This window comes from Harpia harpyja, chromosome 16, assembly GCF_026419915.1.
Source record: "Harpia harpyja isolate bHarHar1 chromosome 16, bHarHar1 primary haplotype, whole genome shotgun sequence".
NCBI classification, from domain to species: Eukaryota; Metazoa; Chordata; class Aves; order Accipitriformes; family Accipitridae; genus Harpia; species Harpia harpyja.
This window is the reverse complement of record NC_068955.1, coordinates 33,209,807-33,232,716: the sequence shown is the minus strand read 5'-3', so window position 1 is coordinate 33,232,716 and position 22,910 is coordinate 33,209,807. Positions and strand designations below refer to the sequence as shown.

At 47.5% G+C, this 22,910-nt stretch overlaps 4 protein-coding genes and 1 non-coding gene across 11 annotated transcripts in view; 2 read left to right on the top strand and 3 right to left on the bottom strand.

Annotated features, from left to right (window-relative positions):
• KNL1 (kinetochore scaffold 1) overlaps positions 1-2,586 on the bottom strand; it is a 33,220-nt gene extending 30,634 nt beyond the window's left edge. Inside the window, exons 1-2 of the mRNA XM_052810649.1 lie at positions 2,477-2,586; positions 1,594-1,862 (exon numbers count right to left, since the gene is read on the bottom strand). Coding sequence (XP_052666609.1) covers positions 1,594-1,862; positions 2,477-2,586 — 379 coding nt within the window. The remainder of the gene's footprint in view (positions 1-1,593; positions 1,863-2,476) is intronic.
• TRNAS-GCU (transfer RNA serine (anticodon GCU)) lies at positions 2,099-2,180 on the top strand. Its single transcript has one exon. It is a non-coding gene; the product is annotated as a tRNA-Ser (tRNA).
• Positions 2,587-5,137: 2,551 nt separating the features above from the next.
• On the bottom strand, positions 5,138-9,895 carry RPUSD2 (RNA pseudouridine synthase domain containing 2). The gene is made up of 3 exons (XM_052810805.1): positions 9,189-9,895; positions 7,743-8,039; positions 5,138-7,011 (listed from the first exon to the last, which is right to left on the bottom strand). Exons 1-3 carry the CDS (start codon positions 9,564-9,566, stop codon positions 6,199-6,201), a joined length of 1,488 nt encoding a protein of 495 aa, XP_052666765.1. The 5' UTR covers positions 9,567-9,895; the 3' UTR covers positions 5,138-6,198.
• A 273-nt stretch (positions 9,896-10,168) lies between these two features.
• On the bottom strand, positions 10,169-15,786 carry LOC128152495 (protein-L-isoaspartate(D-aspartate) O-methyltransferase-like). 3 transcript variants are annotated; one of them, XM_052810807.1, is made up of 9 exons: positions 15,630-15,786; positions 14,913-15,052; positions 13,902-14,006; positions 13,331-13,362; positions 12,732-12,836; positions 11,938-12,058; positions 11,224-11,309; positions 10,841-11,010; positions 10,169-10,511 (listed from the first exon to the last, which is right to left on the bottom strand). In XM_052810807.1, the coding sequence occupies exons 2-9, from the start codon at positions 15,025-15,027 to the stop codon at positions 10,499-10,501; spliced, it is 747 nt and encodes a 248-aa protein (XP_052666767.1). In that variant the 5' UTR covers positions 15,028-15,052; positions 15,630-15,786; the 3' UTR covers positions 10,169-10,498. The 3 variants fall into 3 exon arrangements, with proteins under 3 accessions (XP_052666767.1, XP_052666768.1, XP_052666766.1); XM_052810808.1 differs by having other exon boundaries at positions 14,913-15,048; positions 15,630-15,775; XM_052810806.1 differs by lacking the exon at positions 15,630-15,786 and adding an exon at positions 15,252-15,574.
• Positions 15,787-15,803: 17 nt separating this feature from the next.
• Positions 15,804-22,164, top strand: CCDC32 (coiled-coil domain containing 32). Of its 5 annotated transcripts, none has more exons than XM_052810812.1 (4): positions 15,804-15,892; positions 16,312-16,561; positions 18,829-18,985; positions 20,843-22,164. In XM_052810812.1, the coding sequence occupies exons 2-4, from the start codon at positions 16,321-16,323 to the stop codon at positions 20,979-20,981; spliced, it is 537 nt and encodes a 178-aa protein (XP_052666772.1). In that variant the 5' UTR covers positions 15,804-15,892; positions 16,312-16,320; the 3' UTR covers positions 20,982-22,164. The 5 variants fall into 5 exon arrangements, with proteins under 5 accessions (XP_052666772.1, XP_052666771.1, XP_052666769.1 ...); XM_052810811.1 differs by having other exon boundaries at positions 15,859-15,919; XM_052810809.1 differs by lacking the exon at positions 15,804-15,892 and adding an exon at positions 15,906-15,923.
• Positions 22,165-22,910: the final 746 nt, after the last annotated feature.

Sequence of the window (22,910 nt, the reverse complement as noted above, 5' to 3'; positions counted from 1 at the left end):
GTTTTAAACCACAAATTGAGTCTTATTTTTCCAAGCTAAAACTAATGTAGGAAAAGGAAGCTCCAGATTTAGCAAAATGCTAAATCACATAAAATGCTATTGCATATTATTGGGATATTGCTCACAAGGCAGAGCAGAGTTTGAATTACAGGGGAAGGGAAAAGGAATGATCTTTTCAGAAATATCAGTTTGCTCAAAGATGATGTTTAGGCAGGGCAAGAAAGCATGATGAGAAAACTTAGCTGACAGATTAATTTTTTCCCCCAGTAAATTTGTTTGCTTAAACAGAGAAAAGGCATTATTTTAAAGATACCCATTGCATGTGAAGGTATAACAAATAAGAGCCAGAAAAGTTTTCCAGAATGACATTGTACTTGTACACAGAAGCTGATTTGCTGAAGCAAACTTTATCAATTTATTTTTGTTTTATTTCTGCAGAGTAATTCCCCTCACCAAAGATGTAGCAGGTTTCTGTTAGTACCAGTCAAAAAGGTAGCTGGAAAGGCTTTGGCTTTCAGGGCCTGCAGCTCTGAGGCAACAAAACCGAGACGCTGTTTTCAGGCAGGCATCCTCACAGTGGCTCCCCGGCCAGCAGCCTGAATGCTTCGGACATAAAAACTGCTGCACTGCATCAGACTAAACACAACAAAGAAGTGACATAAAAGGTGGCTGTGCATACAGGTGTCTAGAAGAACAGTGCATGGCTACAGTAAGCCCCGTTTAGCCTGCTAGGAGCCTGCTGTTAGCAGGTCTATTAATCTGGAATTCATATCCCAATCAACACGCTCAGTAGTCATTCTCTAATCCTTCTTTGAGCTTATTTACATATATTTGACCTACAAGCATCTGGCACCAATTTGAAATTCTTTGTTATTGGACATAAAAAAAAAATTGAAAAAGCATCTATTTTAATTCTTATTTTTAATAATTAAGTACATCCCAGTTCCACACTGTGAAGAGGAAGAATCACTCCATCATTTTTTTCAGTTCATTCATGATCTTACAGATGCCCACCCAAGCCCTCCTCGGTCTTCCCCCCTTGAAGAGTAAGGATCTGTTTAGTCTCTCTTTACGATTCCTTTTTGTTCTCAAGCTGTTTCCCTCACGATCCCCTGTGTTATTCGCTTTACCGCCCCGACAGGGCTGACAGTCTGGGAGCACTGTCCAGAACGACCGCCAAATGCTAGTTTACACCTCCTTATCGCTTACATCGGTGTTTTCCCAAACGTTAATTACTTCGCATTGATCAAGACTGCATTCATCGGTCAGTTTATGGGGCGATTCCTCTCACGCTTCGAGGCCACGCCCGACCCCAACCACCCCAGGTGAAATCTCCTCAGGCCCCGGCCCCGCAACCCTCTGTCCGCCTCGCCTCTAAAGGCGCCAGGGGTGCGGGGGGGACACCTCTCCTCCCAGCCGGACCGACCTTCTCCTCCCGCCTTTTGTCCGCCCTCCCCTCAGCCGTCGTTACCCCACAGGATCCGCCCCAGCGACAGGCAACGGCTGCCGCCTCAGGCGTTCCCGCGCTCCCCCGGCCGGGCTTCTTCTCGCCTTTCTCCCCGCCGGGACCCATCCGCGGCCGGTCTCACCTACCGCTCTCGGACAGGACCCTCACACCTAGCCCCCGGCGGGGCGCTCCCCGCTGGTCTCCGCCGTTGCCCCCCGGCTCCTTTAGCGCCTGGACCGCCGCCGCTTCGCTATTCAAACCCAACCGCCGCCTGGCGCGCCTGCGCCCCGCGCCAAATCCCCGTCGGTGACGACAGCGGGGTGGCGCTCTACGGCGGCCGCCGTACAGCAATGGCGCCCCCCATACACACACCGTTCCGTACAACGTGGCGGCCTCAGCGGCCTCAGCCCGGCGCCTGCCATTTCGGTATTCCCCCTCACCAGCACGCCCCGCAGCCGGCAGCGATGAGGCTGGCGTGGTAGCCCCCGGCCCGCGTAGGGTTGCTCGGTCCCCGCGCGGTGGCCTTGCTCTGCGTTGTACCAAGGAAGGGCCGAGCAGCCGGCGCCATCTCGCAGAGGGAGCGGCGGGCGGGAGAAGCCAGGAGCGGTCGCCGTACGTTCTTATAGGCTGGGCAAGAAAAAGAGCTGTCGTGACGAGGTGGCCGAGTGGTTAAGGCGATGGACTGCTAATCCATTGTGCTCTGCACGCGTGGGTTCGAATCCCATCCTCGTCGGCAGTCGTTTTTTTTTTTTTTTTTCTCCCCATTTCCCCCCCCCCCCCACCTCTCAGGGGACCTTCACGCTCGCTGCCGCTGGCTCTGCTGCCCGCCCAGGGCGCGGCCCGTTCAGCCCCGGCGAGCTCCCGCCCGCCCTCCCGCGGCAGCCCGCGGGCCGCGTCCCGTGGCGCGGGCAAGGCCGTGAGGGGAGGCGGAGGATGGCGGGGGGGGGGGGGATGCGGGCAGGGCCGCTCCTCAGGGACAGACCCCGCGCGGGGCCGGCGTCCCGCGGGGACACCCCCTCCGGCTCCCACCTCCCCGGGTTGATATTTTTGAGAAAGAAGAGGGAGCAAAGCCACCGCCCGCGGCAGCCACCGTGGCTGTGGCGGTGCCAGGACGACGTCCCACGGGGTTTCGGTGTCATGGCCCCGGGTGTCTGGATCCCTGTGAGGCCGGCAGAGCTGCCAGGTCCCTGCCTGCCCGCCGGCTAGGCCGCCTTCCCTCTCTTCTCCTCAGCAACCAGCCCTGCTGCGGAGCCACAAGCCGCGAGGCCGCTGGGAACAAACCGCTTCCGACTCCCTTCTTCAATCCCAACGCGCGGCCACGTTCGGGCCGGCCTCGTCCTTAGCGGGAGCTTTGGGTAAATATTTGCGAGATCAGGGGTTGAGGGAGCTCCAGCCAAGCCGATCCGGGCGCCTCATTGGAAATTACGTCAAGGTTTGCTTTAGAAAGACACTTATCGCCGTCGGCCTTGCTTTTCATGAAGCTGTGACGATTTAAAAAGCATGAATGATTGTATTGAAGAGATACTGGAAAGCTTTTCCTCTCTGCTTAATCCATCAATAGTTAACTTTTTAAAAGTCTGGAAGCAGAAGTTAGGGGAATACAGAGCTCCCACTAAACACATCATGGCAGCTGGGGAAGGGGCCTCTCGCACACAATTTGCTGTAACAGCTCTGCGAGCCCTCTAGGCATACACTGCAGCAATTTTAACTACACTTAAAGTACTAAATCCTGTGCAGAGCAGGGCCAGATTGTGACTCTACAGCCTCACAAACGGCACCCATAATGGACCAGCTAAAACACAGCTGCAAAAGCATTATCATGTGGAAGATGGGCATCTTGGCAATGTTTTGGGGGTTAATTCAGAGTCAATCCTACGCAATGAGTGGGTAAGGCACAGCAAAGTTCCCACCAGGGTTTGCCGGGAGGGTTTATTTGTATAGGCAAGTGCTTTAGCTGCTGGTGAGATGCACATTCGCCCGGTCCTTTGCTGTAGCATAAAAAGATGTATCAAAATAAAACTGTACTAGAGAAAGGACTTCTTCCAGGTCCTACACTTTGTACAGGTAACTTTATGCCCACAATCACCCCCCAAGCAGGATGCAGTATTTACTGCAGACCTAATCTTAGACGGGAATTTATCACAAGACATCTCTAAGAGTAACACTTTCCCCATTAGCAAAACGGCAAACACCGACTTCTTGTGCGTGTGTAGGGCACGTATCAGCAGGACACCACCTCTGAACTGAACTAAAATTAAACATGGTGCAGTTGGTGGCAGGCTCCTTGTGAAATCAACCTTAAATTTTCAGTGTTCAAAGTATCTTGAAAACAGAAGCCCTGGGGTTTCTTGACCAGCAAGGTGTGATAATTAAAGGATGCAAACTGCAGTCACGCATAGCCAGAAAAATGAAAAACACAGCACTGAGCTCCGGTTCCACATCAGGCCCTTCAGCCACCCAGTCTCCATCTACTGGCACAAGTCAGTAAAATCCCCTTCAGATGCTCATTTCTTACAGAGAGGGAAAAGAAAAAAAAAAAACAAAACACCAACGCCCCTCTCCCCCAGACAATATAACTCAGGACACCTAAAAGTCTAATTTAAAACTGTAGACCCTAAATCTACTACCTTCCCCTTGCATCTAAAGCTAGTAACAGCTGCAGACAGCCTTATTTATACACTGTGAGTGCCCAAGTTTCATTTACAGTTACATGAAATAGTATTTTGGTGCATGGAAGATGTGGATGACGCTAGTTTTTAGTGTCATCTCTCAAACACAGGGGACCTTTTCTCTCCTTTGTTTAACAAGCTGCCTGTAGCTAAGTACTAGACCTGGCCTTAATACATGATGACAGGAAAAAAAGTAAAATATTATCTCTGGTTAAATTAGAACCATGAGACCCTTGGCAGGATGTGGAAGAGCAAAGCTCAAGCCTGACTGAACTTTAATGGAGACATTCAACACAGCAGCTGGATGATCCAGGAGAGAAAGAAATCACTTGCTACTTTGAGCTATTGGAAGAAGTAAGCACTGGTTTATTCTGTTTTGGTACACAAGTCCTGATCCTGGTAACATCATCAACAAGCAATTCTAGCAGCCTTGCCAAGGAGGAAGGTAGTTGTTCCTGCAGGCCTGGCCAACCTTAGGTCCCCAGCAGACACCTGTGAAGCAGGGAGTTCTCCAGTAACCTCTGGGAAACAGGCAAACTGGTAATAAAAGATCTGCATGAAAACCGTGGGGGGGGGGGTCCTGAGAAACAGCTAGAGCTCCCTAGAGCACAGCATGACAAGGAGAGATCATCTGAGAGCGGACCACACTCCAGCAAGGCTGTTGCCATACTTGCTGAATAGTATCAGCTCCTCTGGATTCCTTTCTTCACCTTTAAAAAAAGGCTTCTTTAATATTTTAGAAGTGTAGAAGGCTATGCAAGCGCCCTATGTAGGAATGGGCATGGAGCGACGGGGCTAGAAACCACTGTCTGCAAACAGTCCTGAAACAACACGGCTCTGCCCAGGTGAAGGTTTTGATTGTCTGCAGCAGTCACTGGAGCTGGTCATTACTACTGGCAACACATACAGAAAAGAGAGGGGGAAGGAAAAAAAAAAAAAAAAAGAGAGACAAAGAACCTGAGACAGCAGAGTTGTTATAATAACCCTCCCAGAGGCCAAGCACCAACCATATAAACACTGATGAAGAACTATAGTGGTATTTATCATTTTGGAAACATATTAATATAAAATATATTTTAAAAAAGTCTTCTAGTTCATAAAACAGCTTTTTCTTTAAAGCCGATTGTCACACTGAAGTGATATTAAAAACAATTCCACACCACTCAGAAATAACCTGTCTATAGTGCAGTTTAGTAAAAAAAAAAAAAAAAAGTTGGCAGACTGGCCTCTACTTCAGATTTTTGCTCAAGTATGAAGATGATTTCAATGAGGCGTAAAGGATAGAGATCGATGGGCTCTCAGAAGAGAAGGCAGGAGACAGGTCACAGGGCAGGTAGCAGAACAGAAAGGCAAGAAAAAGATCTACTAAATCAGTCTCCTTATAAATCTGATAAAGACAAAATCTGGGGACTAGTACCTCCAAAAATAGGCCCAATATAAAGAGATCAGTCCCTAGAGTTACTAAGTAATTATTTGAACAAATACTGAAAGAGCAATTTCAAAGCAAAGTCTACCTTGCTGACAAACAGTAAGCACAAAATGGATCTACTTCACAGTGCTCTGGCTTTACCTTATGGTATTCTCGGTGATAACGTTTGATTTTTAAAATCAGTCTGACAAAAAAATACAGTAAAAGGAGTTTTGTGTATGACATGACATCCAGCATATTGAACAACATTCCAGCAGCTCTTATTGTCAGATACAAGAACGCAGAAGGCCAGAAGAAAAATCAGTTGCGGACTTTTAAGTGCATGCACTTAATTATCTGTGTAGATAATCAACAGCAGACCCAGAATATGTTGAGGTAAAAGGCAAAGCTGCCCGTGCCGAGTGCCGTTTGCTGCCCTGAAGTGCTAGTTCACTGAAGGGCAACATAAACCTAGTGTTGTAGCCCCGTCTTCCTGCTCATCTTTTACAGTGCCTGTTGGCAGTCAGGACAGTTCTCCAGCTCCAGCAATCCTTCCCACCCCATCTCAAGTCACAGGCAGTTTGTTCACCTCAACCACGTTGAAAAAGCAAATCTTGGGTCTTTAAAAGATGCTTTCCTGACCAACGATGTCCATAGGCATCAAGTGTCCTCGGTCATTCCTCCCAGTCTTCCATTGCCCACTCGGGCATCTTGGAGCAATACTCAAACTCCACTCCCTTATAGCGCAAGGCATGCAGGTACATCACCAGCTCCTTGGGAGATGGGTCCCGCCTTGTAATTTTACACTCCACGCACAAAGGGTCCTTCTCATCTGAACACTTTTCTCCTGTTTGCCTGTCCTGATTCTCACAGGAACCAAGTTCTTTATTTTTTTCAGGTGTTTCCAGGCTGGCATCAGAGTTCAGTGGACAAGCTGCTATGTCATTTCTCTCACGATCCTTAGCATCCCTCTCGGGATCCTTAGTGTCCTTGGCAGGGCAGGAGTTCTCGTTTATCGGATCAGCCTGTGCAGACTTTGTGCAGTCACCCGAACTACCACAGTCTTTATTTTCAGCGCTGGAGTTCAAGTCCTCCTCCAAAAGACCCAAGATATCCAGGCTTTGCTTGGAACGATGCTCCTCTACCAGTGCCTTAAGGAGTTCTTCATCCGTTTTATTGATCTTGCCACCTTTCCCCCTGTCAGGGCCCCAGGCTTCCATATTATAGATGGGGTCGTTGACAATAGGATGCCCCAAATACTGCAAATGGACTCGGATCTGGTGCGTGCGGCCAGTACGCGGAAGACACTTGACTACGCTGGTCTTACCGTTGTAACTGAGTCTCTGGAAGATGGTTTTGCAGAATTTCCCTTTGGGGTCCACACGGCACACTCCCACTTTGTAAGAAACAACCAGTATGGGCTCTTCACAGACCACTTCGTGTTCTGGAAACTCCCCCACCACACGACAGACATACTCCTTTTCCAGCTACGGGGAGATACAAAAGTAACTCTCAGAAAACGGAACAGAAAACTGTCTCTGTCCTGATTACACCCGAGTCCCACCCTAGCTACTCCTCTCTTTCTCTTCAATGAAACACATTTGTAGGGAACATACTGCCAAAATTTTATTACAACTGAACAGGAAAGGGGGGAAAAAAAAAATTAAAATCAGCTATTTAAAGCCAAATTTCTCTCATGCTTTCCCCAACTAGTCAGGAAATCAAGAACGCAAGGACTATTTTCCTCATATTAAATTCAAGAGCCATCTCTCAGTCACTTTCAGTTCACAGCCTTGAAGCAAATCCTGGAATCTAGTACCCTACAGGTACAGTTGTGTTTGGGTCCAGAGCCACTGGAAAAATGAGAAAAACTTCTAAAACTTTTAAAATTGAAAAAAAGTATTAGATGACTGACATTTCCACTTACAAATAAAACTGCTCTCTAACTGTTTTGCACAATCCCAGTCAGTTTGCACAATCCCTTAGGGAAGGAGATCCCTTTCCATCTAATATTACCAAAATCAATTCAATTTTTAGTCAGTCTTTTTCTCTCGATGCCTCTCATGCTTAATACAATAAGAACAGTACAGGTGACCACAGGCTGTTTTGGCAACTTGTGGTCGTTTACACCAAAGATTTGGCCGACTTTGGACCTAACCCGTTTCAAGAAAATACCGTGCAAGAGACTCCAAAAACTACTGCAGCCCTTAGCTCTCACCTGTCTCTCCCGAACCTGCTCATCGATTCTCTTGGATACCTCTGCGGTCTTGGCAAACATGAGTACTCCCGAGGTCATGCGATCGAGTCGGTGAATGGTATGCAACTCCTTCAGATCATGCTCTTTTCCCAGGATGAAAATGACTGTGTTGTGACGAAACCTGCCGCAGGGATGTACCGGCAAAGAGGAGGGTTTGTCCACAACCACCACCTCATCGTCCTCCACCAAGATCTGGATAGGCTGCGCAGTGACCGGTGGCTCATGGCGATGCACCGTATTCCTGAGAAAATCATTATTCTGCAAGACAGAGGCAATTAGCATGAATCCAGCCTGCGTAACCACCCCATCTGGCCACACACAACGGGAGCTTGTAATACTGAGGGGAGGGGGGGCGGAATGAAAGCCCCTTTGTCCTGGAATGCGGTATTTAGCACAACAACTCTGCTTATCAACATTCAAATTTGATAACGTGTCTTAAGCGGTATCTCTGTGCCTTGCCGGCTCTTGGGGTGCTGAGCAGGAAGCTGTGAGGTGTGCTGGCTCTGTGTGGGGCTGCAGGATCCGCATATTCCCGACTCCGCCAGGGTCAGGATTCCCTGTGTTGTCCTAAAAGCGGATTCATTTACCTGGTATGCAAGCTAATAACACAGAGAGTTGAGGTATTTTCAAATTAATTTCATTGATGTGCATAAATGGGTGCCTGTCTCAAGACAGCACACCTTTGTCTCAAAAATTCCCACATTTATATATTTAAGTAATACATATTCATTATTATTTCCCTTAAGGATTGGTTCTTTCTTCTTCGCCTCTCACGTAAATTAGTGCGCAGACTCTGTCTTCTTCCTTCACTGCCTTCTTTTGAGTAGGTGGTATCATTTGAGTAGGTGGTCAATCATAGAATCATAGAATCATTTAGGTTGGAAAAGACCTTCAAGATCATCGAGTCCAACCATCAACCATGCATGAGTCGGTGGTCACGATCTCCCCCCATAGCAATTACCTTCTACCTACTTCTTACTCTGTCTTGGCAGTTCCAAGCAGTTCTTCAAGGTTTATTGATCAGACCACGATCTGTTACCTTTTCTGACATAAGCACTCCACCTATCTACAAAGCCCTGTTGTCTAACAGTTTATTCCTAAACCCGAAATCATGTCTAGTTATCATTTCCCTGTTTTAAATATTAACTGATGGGGGGGGTATACAGAACTTTAGCAGTTCCCTGGTTATTTCAATCACATTATACGTATTAATTGATAACCCCTAGGACACCCGATCTCCCCTGGCACACCACTGACGTTACCACCACCACGGGGTTATCCCACCGCACCGCTCCGGACGACGCTCACGGCCAGAGCCCACCTGGGCTCTCCCACGTTGGGTTACCGGGCTGGACACGCCACGCTCCTCACCGGGAGCCCTCCCCAACCCCGGGGCGGGGTGCCCACCTTCAGCACGATCTCCAGATCGCGAACGGGCTCCTCGTTGAGGCGGAGGCGGCCGGCGCGGGCGGCGGCGCGGTAGTAGTCGAGGGGCTGGGCGCGGAACTCGGTGCTGAAGACGTGCAGGAGGCTGCGGCCCACCCAGCGGCCCTTGCAGTAGGTACGGAAATCGAAGTAGTAGGGCCGCACCTTGCGCAACCCTCCCTCGAAGTAGTAGGAGGTCTCGGCGAAGTGCACGGCGCCGAAGCTCACCCCCGCGCTCAACTTCCGCGGTGGCGGAACGTAGCGCTCGCCGGCCGCCAGCCGTCGCTTCTTAGGGGCCGGCGCCGCTTCCTCCTTGTCCCCGGGGCCCGGTTCCCCCTCACCGGGGCCCGGTTCCGCCATACGGCCGCGGGGAAAGGCCGGGCGCGGCGGCCGAGCCCCGACCCCCGCCACCCACCGCACCCGCGCTGCCCACAGCGCGCCGGCGCGCCGCTGGGCGGGGCGCGGCGTGACGCAGTGCGCGGGCGCGGCCAATCGCCGCGAGGCCACGCCCCCCCCGCACTCGTGCGGCTGTCACCTCCCCCCTTCCCGCCCTTCCCGCCCCCATCGCCTCAGGTGAGGGAAGGAGGCGGCCGCAGGGCCCAGCCGGAACGCCATTATTTACCGGGACGACACCGGCACGAAGGGGCAGTTCCTCCCCCAGAACTGTTCCAGAAAAGCCTCTTAAGTCTCACCGCGGCCCACCCGTCGCGCTGAAGGCCTCCCGCTGCAGCCGCCGGGGCGGCCAAGCACCAGAAGGAAGGGCACGCCAGGGAAAAGCCGAGAGATCGGGATGTTTCTCAACCCCCAAGTTCTCAGTGTTGTTACCAGAGATTAAATTAGTTGATGCAAGACAGGGAGAGAACACGCTCTCGGAATTAAGCTTTGACACATCGGGGTAGATCGCTGCTCTGAAACAGTAATCGCGTCTTATTTTCTTGAAGCATTAAGCAGAGTAGGCAGTATTAAAGAGTGTTTTTAGTGAAGGTTTAAGTATTCCCGTCTGCTTTTGGAATTCTCTGTGAATAGATGTTATCTACAGCTTATCAGAGAGGACAGCTGGATCCATTCACTGCCCAGAACCAGACACGGCCTCCGAGAGCCTGCCCCTGCTCCTGGAGAAACACCCTTTTCTCCATCCCTCCGTAGCGAGCTCTGCTAAAGCAGAACTTGCCTCTGCAAGCATGTCCGCTGATAAAGCTTCCATTCAAAAAGCAAAACCATACAGACCATCTACAGTTAAAAGTCCCATTCATGAGCTTTCTGAGGTCACTTTAGAGATATCCATCCATCTGTCAGAATTCATCCCTGAGGCAAAGAAAAACCAACAGTTACTATTCACGGCCTTCAGTTCAGCAACAGAATCAACACAGCTATGGTGTTTATGAAAGTGTGCAGGCTCCAAAAAAAAGAAAAAAAGCTCGAGTCCTCAGTCTTCCAGCCCTATCTAACAGAAAATACATCCTGCTCTCCTGCTGTGCCTTACCACAGCCAAGCCTCTTTCTTCTCTCTTTTACAAACAGCATCTGCTAGGAATCCAGGACTCTGTCTGTCAGTAAAGCCAGCAGTCAAGGAGAGCAAGCTCACAGAGACAGCTGTGAGGAAGAAACATTCCTCAAAGGAGAGCAAATTTTTACCGAGGCCACTGCTTTTCCTTATCTGTCAGAGGAACATAGATCACACCCATCAGTTGCGTTTCGATGATCTGCCCGTCGCTGGTTTTGTCGTACTGCATCAGAACTTGGTTTGCACCTTCGGGACCGACAGGCAATATTAACCGACCTCCTGGCTTCAATTCATTCAGCAACTGGCAAGCAGAGAAATCAGAATCAGCAGAGGCAAAAAAACAGACAACAGAAATAAGCCACACTGTGAAGGTCATGACACCTTGCAAAGCACAAGCTTGCCAGCTCCATATGACAGAAGCAGCAGCTTCCAGTGTTTCCCTAATTATTAGTTTTTCCACAGCTACTGATGCAGGCAGCCCACAGGAACGGACATCCAGCATGATCACTCTTACCTCCTTTGGTACAGTTGCTGCTGCTGCTCCAACATGAATGGCATCATAAGGAGCCTCTTCGGGGTATCCCTGCCTGCCATCTCCAACTACAGGATGAAAAAAGACTTTTGTTCTGATAACAACTCCACACAAAAATAATTCTTCCTACATCATTTCAGTGGAAATCTAGATGATGAAAACTTTGTACCAAGATTGTGATGTGAATTTGAATTTTGTTGGTTTACTTTTTGAAAAGGGGGAAGAGATTTCTGGAACTGAGCCATGCTAGAAGAAGGAACAGTCAAAGCCAGGAAGGCCTTTCAATAACACAGTGGCTTTGTGCAGGCTTGAGATTCCAGATACAGGAAGAGCTGACTCAAGCTATCCTCCCAAAAAACCCACAAGAGCGCGTGCAGACCCATTCAAATAAACTAAAAGCCAGATGTGGTATAACCACTCTCCTCCGAAGAGCATCTCTTACTGAATTAAGATAGTCACTACACACTGGGAAGTAAGGTGTATGATAAGACTGCCTGCAACATTACATACTACTTGTTTACTCCGCAGTGTTCAGGTCAGCATGGCACGGTGCTTACTTAGCCAGTAGTTTCTCGCAACGCCACGGCAAGCATCAACGCAAACTGGAACAACTGCTTTAAGAAGCAGAGCTCTGCAGGCAGCTAGAGCTAATGCACTGACAGGAGAGAACAAGCATCAGGATCCCAGAGAGCTCACCCACAAGCTTTACACGGCCAGAGCTGAGCAAAGTTGGATCATCTTCTTGGACGTTTCTGATGGATTCATGTACCAGCTCTTTAATGTGCTCTACGCCCACCGCTTTCCCTGTTGGGCCCATCTGAAAAGAAAAACAGCAGACACACACTGATATACCTCCTATATGGTAGGGAGATGTATCTTATAGGGCAAGTTTCTATAGGGATTGGAGAATTTCCAGGAAGAAACTTAAGAGCAGAGTTTCTGAACAGGATGGGCAAATACTCGGCCCCCTTGGTTTTAAGGCTAAGTAGTCCCAGTTATATTAGCTACTTGAGGGATACACAGACACTGCCTACAGGGATTCCTAGTAATCCTTCATTTCCAAAGAAATAATTATTTGGTAGAATTAACAGCTTCCGTGGCAGTGCCAGTTCTTGACTAACTAACCTCCTAAGAGTAACTTGACCAGCTTTCTAGCACTTCACAGAAAATAATTTCAGTTTAGTAAACAAAGAAACAGACTATGACTGCTGAAGAAGCAAACTAAAAAGAACCTACAATGGACTTGCACAGTAGATTAACACACTCGATCTGAACTGGGTTAACATACAAAACATCTCACGGCAGATACAGCATCCATTTAGATTCCAAAAATGACTGTATTTGGTTTTACTACAAGCTGGTTTGGGAAGAATTTACCCCTTCCTCCCACCTCCTCCTCCTCTTCTCCCCACAAAAAGCACATGCCAGCTATGGCAAGCTACCCATCCTGATGCACCTTACGAGCTAGAAACTGAGTCCCATGAGCTTACCATCCTGGCAAAGCAAGCTGTAAGATATCCACTTCCAGATCCAACATCCAGCGCTTTTGCACCTTCCACAAGCTGATCCTTTAGCAATTCCAGTGCATGGGCATGCTGTGTGGACAAGAAGAAGGTGTGAAACATCCCATTTTAGTTTCCTCTCCTAAAACTTTTTCTTGTTTTAAGCATTATCTTCTCTGATTTAAACACAGCACACCTGGCATTTTGTCTGACACAGAGTGAAATTCAAGTGTTTGATCTGCGACATCTTTTTGCAGAACATTATTTAGGAAGAGGTTCAGAAATAAGATGTGAAGCAGCAGGAAAAAAGGTCTCATGCAAAAAATGGACAACATTAACAGTTAGCCTCCACTGCACAGAATTCCTATCTAAGCATACTTTTAAAGCAACTGAAAGAGTATAGGGCAAACTCATCTTAAAAAGACGGAAGCTTCACATATACAGTGCCTAAAGAAACAAGCATGATAATCGTGTCCATGGGATCTGTTTTACTTTTCTACTTTAGTATTTAAGAAAAAGATAAAATAAAAAAATGGCAAACAAACAATTTCCTCCATTTCTGTTAAAAGTGAAAAGTTTCATCTTACCATATGCGGTGCACTGATTGTAGCCTTGTATCCTAAAAGGAAACCGGTGACAGAAGTTATGTGATAAAGAAGTGACAATTAAAATTACCAGTGTGAACAGTTCTTTATTCTCCCCCACTTTCCCCTAAAAATATGAAAACGCTCTTCTCTTTTGTCGCACTAAAGCACTTCACTGACTTAAAATCTCCTCCTGTGGGATTACTAACGAGCACAAGATGGCTGCACAGTGCCGCAGTTCCCAAGCGTTCCAGCCCCCAGCTCACTCATCAAAATGCCCTGGAGCTCTCGCAGCCTGCGCTCACTTCTGCTCCCTCAGCGGGACTCGGGGCAATCAACAAACATTTTGAACATGGAAAAGCTGTCTTGTTCTTTCCTCTGCATCCCACAGTTGAAATACAGATGGGGTTTGCTCTACCTGACCTACTGTCAAACTTGGCCGCTGTTCTGGGGAGAGAGCACCTAGCATGGAGAAGCGGGACCTGCGGAGCCACTTCACGCCCCTCCATCAGCATGAGCAGCATAGTCAGCGTGCAGACCGTAAAAGGGTGATACTTTGCCTTAAGTTACTCACCGATAGACTGGGGGGAATCCATGTACGGGAAATATTTGATGTAGTGACCTCTGTCAGTAGCCAAGAGCACATCAAAGACTCGCTGGGATTTAATTATCCCTTTTTCTGGGAGAAGGAGGAAAACAGAGACAGAAAGGACTTAAATCCTCAGTACTGTAGCAAGAAGAGATTTGGAAGTGGGGAGCACAGTTCAGGGAGTTAGTGGAACTGGGAGAATTCAACCTGTATAAGTGACCTGAGAAAGGACAGAAAATAAAACCGCAGATGGAAGGATATCCTTTTCAGTTTCTGCTACACTGAATGAAATCACGTTATGGTCCCAACCATCAGCCCAGTCTCTCTCAGAGAACAGTGACTTACACCCACAATGTTTCTGGGACTGCCAAGCGTAATGAAAGATAAATAGAGTCACGCTTTCACTACTGAAAGGGGAGACTCTGGTTCAGGTTTCAGGAGCACTGGCACGGCGAAACTAAAGTTAAGAGCGATGACTGCAGAAACATTCAACGTCCCTTCACACCTCACCTCTGAGGGAACTCTCAGGGGGGAAAGATCACCTTTAGCAGCAGATGAAATGCAAAGCTATTTTTAAGTGCGTTCTGGCCCGCTGTCCCGAGCGGAGCGGTAGCACCGAGCACTACCCAACCCCAGGGCATTTCACCGGAGGGGAAGCGCAGACTGCCGGGAGGCTCGGCCTCTACAGGCTCAGGGCGATGCCACGTTGTGCGGCATTTTAAAAGGTGTCATCCGTTTACTGCTCCGGAGAAGCAGAAGGAAGGCTGTGGATAGTCTTTCCACTTCTGGCATAATGTCTTGTTTCCAATTATAAATAGAACAAGTTCAGATGGGGACAAATCCTGAAATTCAGGCGATAACAACTCCTGCGCTTCAGAATGAACAGCACTGCAATGTACAGCTGTATAACACTAAACAGCCTTACACCGAAACGCCAGCAGATTCTATCAGCAGCTTCAGGACCTGCTCCGAACAGGAGCCCGCGCCGGTACTCACTGTAGAGGTTGTTGACTAGCTCCGGGTGGGTTTTCCCGCTCGAAGTCCAGGCCATCGTTCTGGCGAAGAGCAGTCCCATGAGTACAAGCAGGACGCAGGGCAGCGGGCAGCTCATCCCACGCAGACGGGCAGCTGCCTGCCTGGAGAGAGGGAATTCAAACCAGCTGTTTGATGGGCACCCCAAAAACTTTTAACCTCTCCTCACTGTAACACAACCTCGCGCTTCGCAGGCTATTGGGAACGCGACGGCGTTGGCAGGGTACGCCGGGCAGACCGTCGCCCCCACGGAATCAACGCCGCTACCTCGGCGACGGGCAAGAGCCGTTAAGAAATCGTTACCGGCCGGCTGCAGCTCTCCACATTTCAAACGACGGATCCGACCCAAAGCAGCTGCTTCACGCCGAGCCGATTACGGGGCCGGGCGGCGGCCGCAGGGCGGGGAAAGAAGCCGTTTCGTCGCCGGCTAAACCCAGCTGGCAACGCTACCGTGGGGGTCAGGGTGACACCGGAGCCACCAGCCCCGGTGGAGCGGCTTCCTCCCCGGCTCGGCCTGCACCGGGCGGCCGCCGCCTTGCTGGGGAAGGTTGGGGCCGAGAGGGCACGGCCCCCGGTCCGGAGTGGGCCCCAGGCCGCCCCGCTCCCCCGCCAGCGGCCCAGCGGCCAACACCAGCCCCACCGAACCGGTCCCGGTCCCCGGTCCCCGGTCCCGGTCCTCACCGCGCAGCCGCACTAAAGCCCCCCGCGGCCCGTTGCCAGGTGTAACGGCTCGCTCGCCTCCTCCGCGCAGGAAAACTTCCGCCCTTTACCAAGATGGCGCCTCAGGGGAGTCAGTCGCCCTCACGCATCCTGCCGATTCCCCGCCCTCCGCTGGGCGGCGGGCTAATAGGCGACCTCTCGCCGCCGGGGGAGCGCGGCGATTGGTCAGACCCGGACGCCAATCGACGCGCGATGAGAAGCCGTTGCGGCTTCCCGTGTTTACGGTGCGGGCGGCGGCAGCTGTGGCACAGGCGGGTGTGGGGACCGGGACCGGGGCCGGGGCCGGGGCCGGGGCGTCCCCTCCGTATCCCCGGGGAAGAGGCTGGGGCGGCCCTGGGGAGCGGTGGTGACAGGGGCCTGCGGGGGAAGGGGCGGAGGGAGCGCCGTGCCGGCAGGGGGATGGCGGCCGGCCTGCCTGCCTGCGGGGTCCCTCAGGCCCTGAGGGGCTCGCCGGGCCCCTGGGTGTAAATGCGACACCCCAGAGTTTATCATCGCTCTCTGGAGGGAGACCTCGCTTCCCCGGTGGGATGAGAGGTCCCTAAAACGTCTGGTGACGTGACTTGGGCAGAGGGGGGTAGGCAGGGGGAGGCCTGGGAGAGAGGGTTTTCCGCTCGGTGTTCATCATTTATTCCCTCCGCCTCAGGACTTCACGATGAGAATGATTGAGAGCGTTGACTCCGTGGTCACCAGGTCCAGTGAAGACCTCTGGGCTGAAATCTGTTCGTGTCTGCCACATCCCGACCAGAAGGACGCTAGCGATGCTTTTACAGACTCCTTCATGGATTCCTACGCTGATGGAGGAAGCCAGGGCAGTGGATCAGATGGCTCTTCCCAAACAAAGCTGAAGCCCTGGGCACCCCTGAATGATTCAGAGGTGTATTTAGCATCCCTAGGTGAGTGTCTGGTAAGGCTTTGATTTCTCCATTTGCTCAGGTGCCTGATGACAGCTGTGGCTCTGTTTATGCAGCTGAGGTGACGGTGCTCACAGCTCTGGTTGGAAAGGTGTCTTGCAACTATTTAATAGAGCATCCGACTCATTTACTGCAAGGGCATTAGTGGAACTGAGAGGCACAGTCATAGCTTCTTCAGCTATACTACAGAAAGGAACTTTTTATCAAGTACAAACCAAAGAATTTGGGGTTTTCCCCCCAGATAAGCGGGGTAGGGACACTGCTGTTTCTTCTCTGAAGAGCGTGTAGTTCCACTCTCGTTGACCTGGGGAGGGGAAATGCATTCTGAAATCATTACAGAGCCTATGTGTTTTTGTGTTACCAGTATTTGTCTCATTCTTTTTATGGAGTCTGTCCTTTGGAGACACTTCTGAGTGGAAAGAGAAAAGTGAAATTTTTTTTTGACCTGTTTTCTGGTTGGAGAGGAGGGGGACAGGTATGGGAAAGCAAGCTGTGATGCTTTCCCAGATCACGCCTGCTAGAATCTGTATTTTAAGATGACAGATCATGCAGATCATCTTTGTGCGATTGCTTCTCTTAATTCCTGCATAATCTACAAAGCCATAAATTGATTGTGAACAGTGTAACAGCTGATAGAAACACTTGATACGAGGGATGATGAGGTTGCCAGTAGCGGAGTTAACATCCTAGCACAGCGAAGCGCTGCAGTCTTTAGCTCTAAGGCCATGGAATTTGTCACCCTGTTTTGAGTATTTCCTACTCCCTTCAGAGGCCTCATTGTACAACAGCATTCAACCCCAGGACGGATGCTTCTGTTGCCTGTTAGGAGGAAGCTTTGCGGTTCCCCTGCTCTCCAGCAGTTGGACCGCTACTCCCTCCACTTGTAGCAAAATATTCCATCTTTATGGCTCTTCCACTTCTTTCCCTCCTGTGGAGTTACTTTTATCTTGGGTCAGTTTGTAACCTGGTTTGCAGTGCAGCCACACACATAGTTGTCTTGGCTTGCGTAGGAGGCCGCATACAGAAACGGGCCAGGAGGAATGGGTGGCAGAATTGGCTTTATAAGCTTTTGTTTCTGCTAGAGCTTCCATCTTGCCTTAGTTGCTGTTTTAAACTATTATTTCACAGTACACGAAGTAGAGTTCTTAGCGTCAGATCAGGGGTGCCACAGCAGCAAAACATAAATTGCTCTTCTGGTATTAATTCCTGCTGCAGTTCCAACTTGTTCAGAAAATGCCAGTGGATTAACTTTTACAAGCAGGCTTCAGACTAGATCTGCGTCTGTTTTTTCATAGCCAGGGTGAAAGCATAACACTAGCACAAAGTTTCTCTTGTATATTCTGGCTAAGTCAACAGAAATAAACCTGTTCTGTGTTTGTACCTGGCCAGGATTAGTGATTGCAAAATCATAGCATCAGCCTGGCTGGATGTTTGGACAGAGACAATAATTCAAATCTTCTGAATTGCTAGGTATAGAGACTTTTGGTGACAGCTCAATTCTGTGACACAAGACAACCTCCAGGAAACTTAACAGATGGGCCACAGTCTTGTGAACTAGCCCAATTTGACTAACGATGATACGCTTTTCAGTAAAAAAATGTGATTACAAGTCAATACCTGCCCCAATTTAAGTGGGAAACCATCATAATGAGATTTTGTGACCAGAGGAATTAATGAAATTTGCTTTCTTGTAGCTTTGTGTATTGTAGTTCGATTACCCTGCACCTGGTAAGGAGGTGCTTTTCATCGTCCCTGGTGGCTGAGAAACTCACAATATCACATTCTGTTATGAGATACCCAATTAATAGTACTGTTGCACTCGCATTCGTTTTTTTCCTCAGCTTGGGCATTATTTGGATTCACACTACAATTAGTGCGATTTATATTCCATGCCAATTTGCATGGAAATTGTGGGAACTTAATGCCTGTGAGATCTGAACTCTCCTGGGTGATTTCATGGAAACTGAACAGTAAATGTGAAAGTTATTAAAACTCAAAAATGGGCAGAGTTGACCGACTGCATAAACCTTATTTCCTTCAGAAGCATCACCTAAGAAATATCATCTTGTATACATACAAGAAATACAGTCATGCAGACTTGAAATACAGGGGGAAAAATGACTTAAAATATGACTTAGTCTTGAAAAGTTAATTTAAGTTTTTTGATATAGAAGTCCAGGTACGTCTTTTTTTTCCTTTCAGACAAACATAGTAAAGGTAATCAAGACCCCTCCTTTGTCTCTTCACAGAGAGAAGACTGATGAGAATTAAAGGCTTGTCTCAAGAGGTGACCTCCAAGGATATGCTGCGCACTCTCTCCCAGGCTAAGAAGGAATGCTGGGACAGGTTCCTGCAGGAGAAGTTTGAGTCAGAATTTTATGTAGAGGGACATGACTCTGATGAGAGGTAATAAGCAAGTCAATGAGAAGGGATTACCACTTACCATGTTGGCAAACAGACTTTATTTCTTAAAAACTAAAATAAGGTTTTGTCAGGACTTGTGATAGGGCATTAGGACAAAAATAACATCTCATTGCAACTTGGTAAGGCTGTCACAGCCTTGATGAAACAGTTTGATAATGACCATTTACATCGTACTAGAGGGGAACACATGAAGCATGTAGAGTTTGAACTTTCAATGCTGTTCACCGATTGTTGCATCCCTCAGACTGGAGTGATCCAGTGTGGAAACAACTGGAATGTAGTTGATAATCTCCTTTGTCACACTTGGGGTAGGGAAGGAATGGAGTGGAGGAGGGGATGTCTAATGTGTCTCAGATTGGTTTTTTTTAAGGCTTGGCTTTAAAAGTGAACCCCAGGCCATTTCCTACATCCTTGTAAGGGCCCACTTAAGCACTGCTTCAGACACAAGTGGGATTTGAAGTTCTTCACAGGGTTGGTACCAGTCCTGAGATTAGATTTCCCGAGCGGCTCTCCCTTCCGTGCCACTCTTACGATGCTTCTGCTCTCTCACCCATTACCCTTTTACAGATGATGTATGAATTAAGATGAGAGTCCTTTTCTTTAGTAATCTCACATCCCAATCACTTATAATGCTCTCCATATTTCTCCTTTCTGAGCTGACATTTTCCATGATTGCTTCTATCTGGAAAGAAGATTATTTTTCTCCCTTGAAGAAAATCTACTTAAGCTAGTTTGGGAGTTTAAGTATGAAAAATAATCCATGTTTACAAGGAGTTTTTAGATTCTTTCTTTGACCAGTTAACTTTAATATGATTTCTATTTAAAAACAAGCTTTTGTAGACATATGTGCTCTCTACTGTTTTTTAAAGGATGAGGATGTTACCCATGAAAGAATTTTCCTCCCTAGAATTTGACTGTGAGCTTAGAAGTCACTCCCGAATGGTGCTGAAGTATTTGATTCTCACCCATCAATGTAATTAAACAAGCCTTAACTTTTAAGCACACAGATAATTTCAAGGACATTACTAAGTGAAATTCTGCTCTTGTAAAAGAGCAAGAGCAAGTTAATTTTGTTGTGGCAGTATTGAATAACTTGAATCACACTTCTAGAAGATGAGCATACGCACACACGCATACATTTAAGAATTATAATATTAAACATTTAGGATTATAGCCAGCATTTAAACAATGACAAGGTAGATCTGTTCTGGTCAGACCAGTTATTGTGAGATAGGCTGTAATTATGCTAGTATATTTTTATAAAAAGCTATAGAATCCATAGTATGGTTAGCATTCTAGAATTTACACATACTGCCTTTTTCTTCTTTAATCTTCTGGTGTTATTAACAGTCACACATTTTTATATGTGCTTCCTATTTTCATTTTGTTCCCCTCCCTTCCCCCCTATATTTCCTAATCTTCATCGCAAATAGGCAGTTGTGGGTTGTGTGTGTTTGTTTTAACACTAGGTATTTTACTTCTAGCCCAGAAAGCTGGAAATTGAATTGTAGTCTTTGGCTATGGACAGACCAGTACTTCAAGAGCATAAAGGTTGATGTACCTGCTAAGGATTCTTTTCATCAAGAAAAATCGGAGCATAAAACTTTTCTAACCATAGTTTAAAAAGCCCAACTACAGCAGAATGTCTTTGTAGAGTGAAAGATTCTGCTTGCTCCTCTGCCACACCAATCAGTCTCATGGTAGACCTTATCTGTGGCAACAGGAATACCTACAGAGGTGCAAGAAGTATATATGGAGGATTTTCCTGACACATTTTTTCATACATTCCTGTGAGGCTTTGTTGCTCTCGTTTCACTTTGTGTCTTTGCTTTCCCTCAGCACGCTAGAACATCTAAAGCGATGGCTGCAACCTGATAAAGTGGCAATCAATACTGAGGAGGTACAGTACCTAATCCCTCCAGAATCTCAGCCAGAGAAGCAGGAGACTGAGGAAGAACCTCCAGCTGCAGAGCAGTGAGATACATGCCAGCCGTGCCACAGAGCTGCCTCTTGTCTGAGCCCTGATGAAGTTGTACCCAACAATAGTAATAATGGGGGGCAGGGGGGGGGATAAAAGAGCTAATTATCAGTCATTTAAAAACCCAAACCAACCCCAACACACAAAAAACCCCAGCTCTGGACCTCCAGAGATAGTGACTGGCATCTGTTATGGACAAGAGCAAAATGCCTGTGACACAGCGTATGCTGAACTGAAACCTTACTTTGATCTTCTCCCAGCCTGTAGCATCCTAATCATTCCAGTCTGAATGTGAATTGTTTGTAATTCATCAGGAGATGTATTAAAAAAAAGCAGTTCTTCAGAAGCATCAGAAAACTTAACAGTCTAGAATAGAACAGATAAAACTACTGAATCAGTTTTTCTTCCTGTCTTATACCTTTTTTATTACTCAATTGGGCATTTAATTTTTCTTTCCTGCAAAGTCCACTGTGGTGTTTTCTATAGATCTTCACTATTTAAGCCTGAGTTGGCCCTGAGCTGTGGCTGGAGGAAGACAGATATTTCTCACCTACATGAATTTGGAAACTTAAAGGAAGCTATCATTGCAATCATTAAATTGATGGTATTGTTGACATTGTAACTATTTGACATTCCTCTCTATGTAACATACCCTCCTACAATATCCCACTTTATTGGCCAAACTCTCTATTATAGATGTGACTGAAGGGGGAGTATTTTTTTTTTTTCTCTTGTTGGTCATTTTGTACCCGTTCTTTATCTCCTTCAGCCTCTCCAAAAGAGGGTCAGATGAGATCCTGTATTGGGAATCCAAGAGCGATAACCAGGGAGGCTACAGATAACTTTGTTTTCGTCACAGACTTGCATAGAATTATCTGACTTCAAATGTGTTCTAGTACTTAAATGTTTTTCATCCCGTTTAACTCTGCAGAGGGTTATTACTAATCAAAAAAAACTGTAATCATGTACTTGTGTGAGAGATTCTTCTTTAGCCTGTGCTTTCTGTCTTGGCATTGACACTAAAGGTCGATAGAGGGAAGCAGCATACATCTTCTGTCAGATAAAGCTTGTTAAGACTGAAATTGTACAGGCAGTTCTAGTTGTTTATGCATACGAGACTCATACCATGTTCATTATGTATCTGTAAAAAAATACATTTTTAAAAGAAGCTTCTTGATAGACCGTCCTTGTTTCCTGTCTCTACAATTATAAATGGTGCTATTATCTCACTCACTGACAGCTGTTACTCTGTTGGTGCTTCTCCTTCAGTGTCATGACTCAGTGGTTGTTGCCACGATCAGCATTATCAGCATAACCCCCCACCCCAGGCTCACTGTTCACAGAAAAGTCACACTCAATTATCCATTAGAACAAACACTTTTTTTTTTTAAAGACTTGAGAAATATGGTGAATCACCTGAATGTCAGTGATACAAGACTTGCAAGTCTCGTGCCTTGTTGGAGGGTGGTTTTTGTCATCTTTTGAATGTCCCTTTTATTTATCTCCAAAAATAAGTCTGCTTTCCTCTACAGATACAGAGCTGTAAGTATCTCTCACCTGTGATGTCAAGCTATAACAAAGATGCTTCCGAGTATTTACCAGAATGGTACATACAAAGAGAGAAAGATGCAATTTCTCTGTCTGTATCCAGGCTATTTCATAGTCAATACATTTCCTTCTTGTGATTGGCAATGACTGTGAAAATGCTTTATGTTATTTTGTCTATTCCTGTTAAAGCAATCTGAGAAAGAAATGTATTCAGAATAACTGTAGTAAAACACTTATGGTTCCAGGACCACATAACCTAGCATTTCCTCTAGAGAAGGGACCTTAGAGAGAGAGTAGCTCTCACTATTTCATTTTTAAAAATAGCTCAGAAGCCCAAGGAAAGGGCCTGGGGAAGAACTGTTGTCCAAATAAAGAATTAGC

Excerpts from the sequence above, each read along its gene's own strand:
- RPUSD2 (XM_052810805.1), bottom strand. The coding sequence starts at position 9,566 with ATGGCGGAACCGGGCCCCGGTGAGGGGGAACCGGGCCCCGGGGACAAG. Across the intron at positions 8,040-9,188 it reads ATCTGGAGATCGTGCTGAAG|AATAATGATTTTCTCAGGAA; the intron begins GTGGGCACCCCG and ends TCTGTCTTGCAG. Across the intron at positions 7,012-7,742 it reads AGCAGGTTCGGGAGAGACAG|CTGGAAAAGGAGTATGTCTG; the intron begins GTGAGAGCTAAG and ends ATCTCCCCGTAG.
- LOC128152495 (XM_052810806.1), bottom strand. The coding sequence starts at position 15,274 with ATGTGGAGAGCTGCAGCCGGCCG. Across the intron at positions 13,363-13,901 it reads GGATTCCCCCCAGTCTATCG|GATACAAGGCTACAATCAGT; the intron begins GTGAGTAACTTA and ends GTTTCCTTTTAG. Across the intron at positions 11,310-11,937 it reads TGGCCGTGTAAAGCTTGTGG|TTGGAGATGGCAGGCAGGGA; the intron begins GTGAGCTCTCTG and ends TTCATCCTGTAG.
- CCDC32 (XM_052810810.1), top strand. The coding sequence starts at position 16,137 with ATGCGACACCCCAGAGTTTATCATCGCTCTCTGGAGGGAGACCTCGCT. Across the intron at positions 16,191-16,311 it reads AGGGAGACCTCGCTTCCCCG|GACTTCACGATGAGAATGAT; the intron begins GTGGGATGAGAG and ends CCTCCGCCTCAG. Across the intron at positions 18,986-20,842 it reads GGACATGACTCTGATGAGAG|CACGCTAGAACATCTAAAGC; the intron begins GTAATAAGCAAG and ends GCTTTCCCTCAG.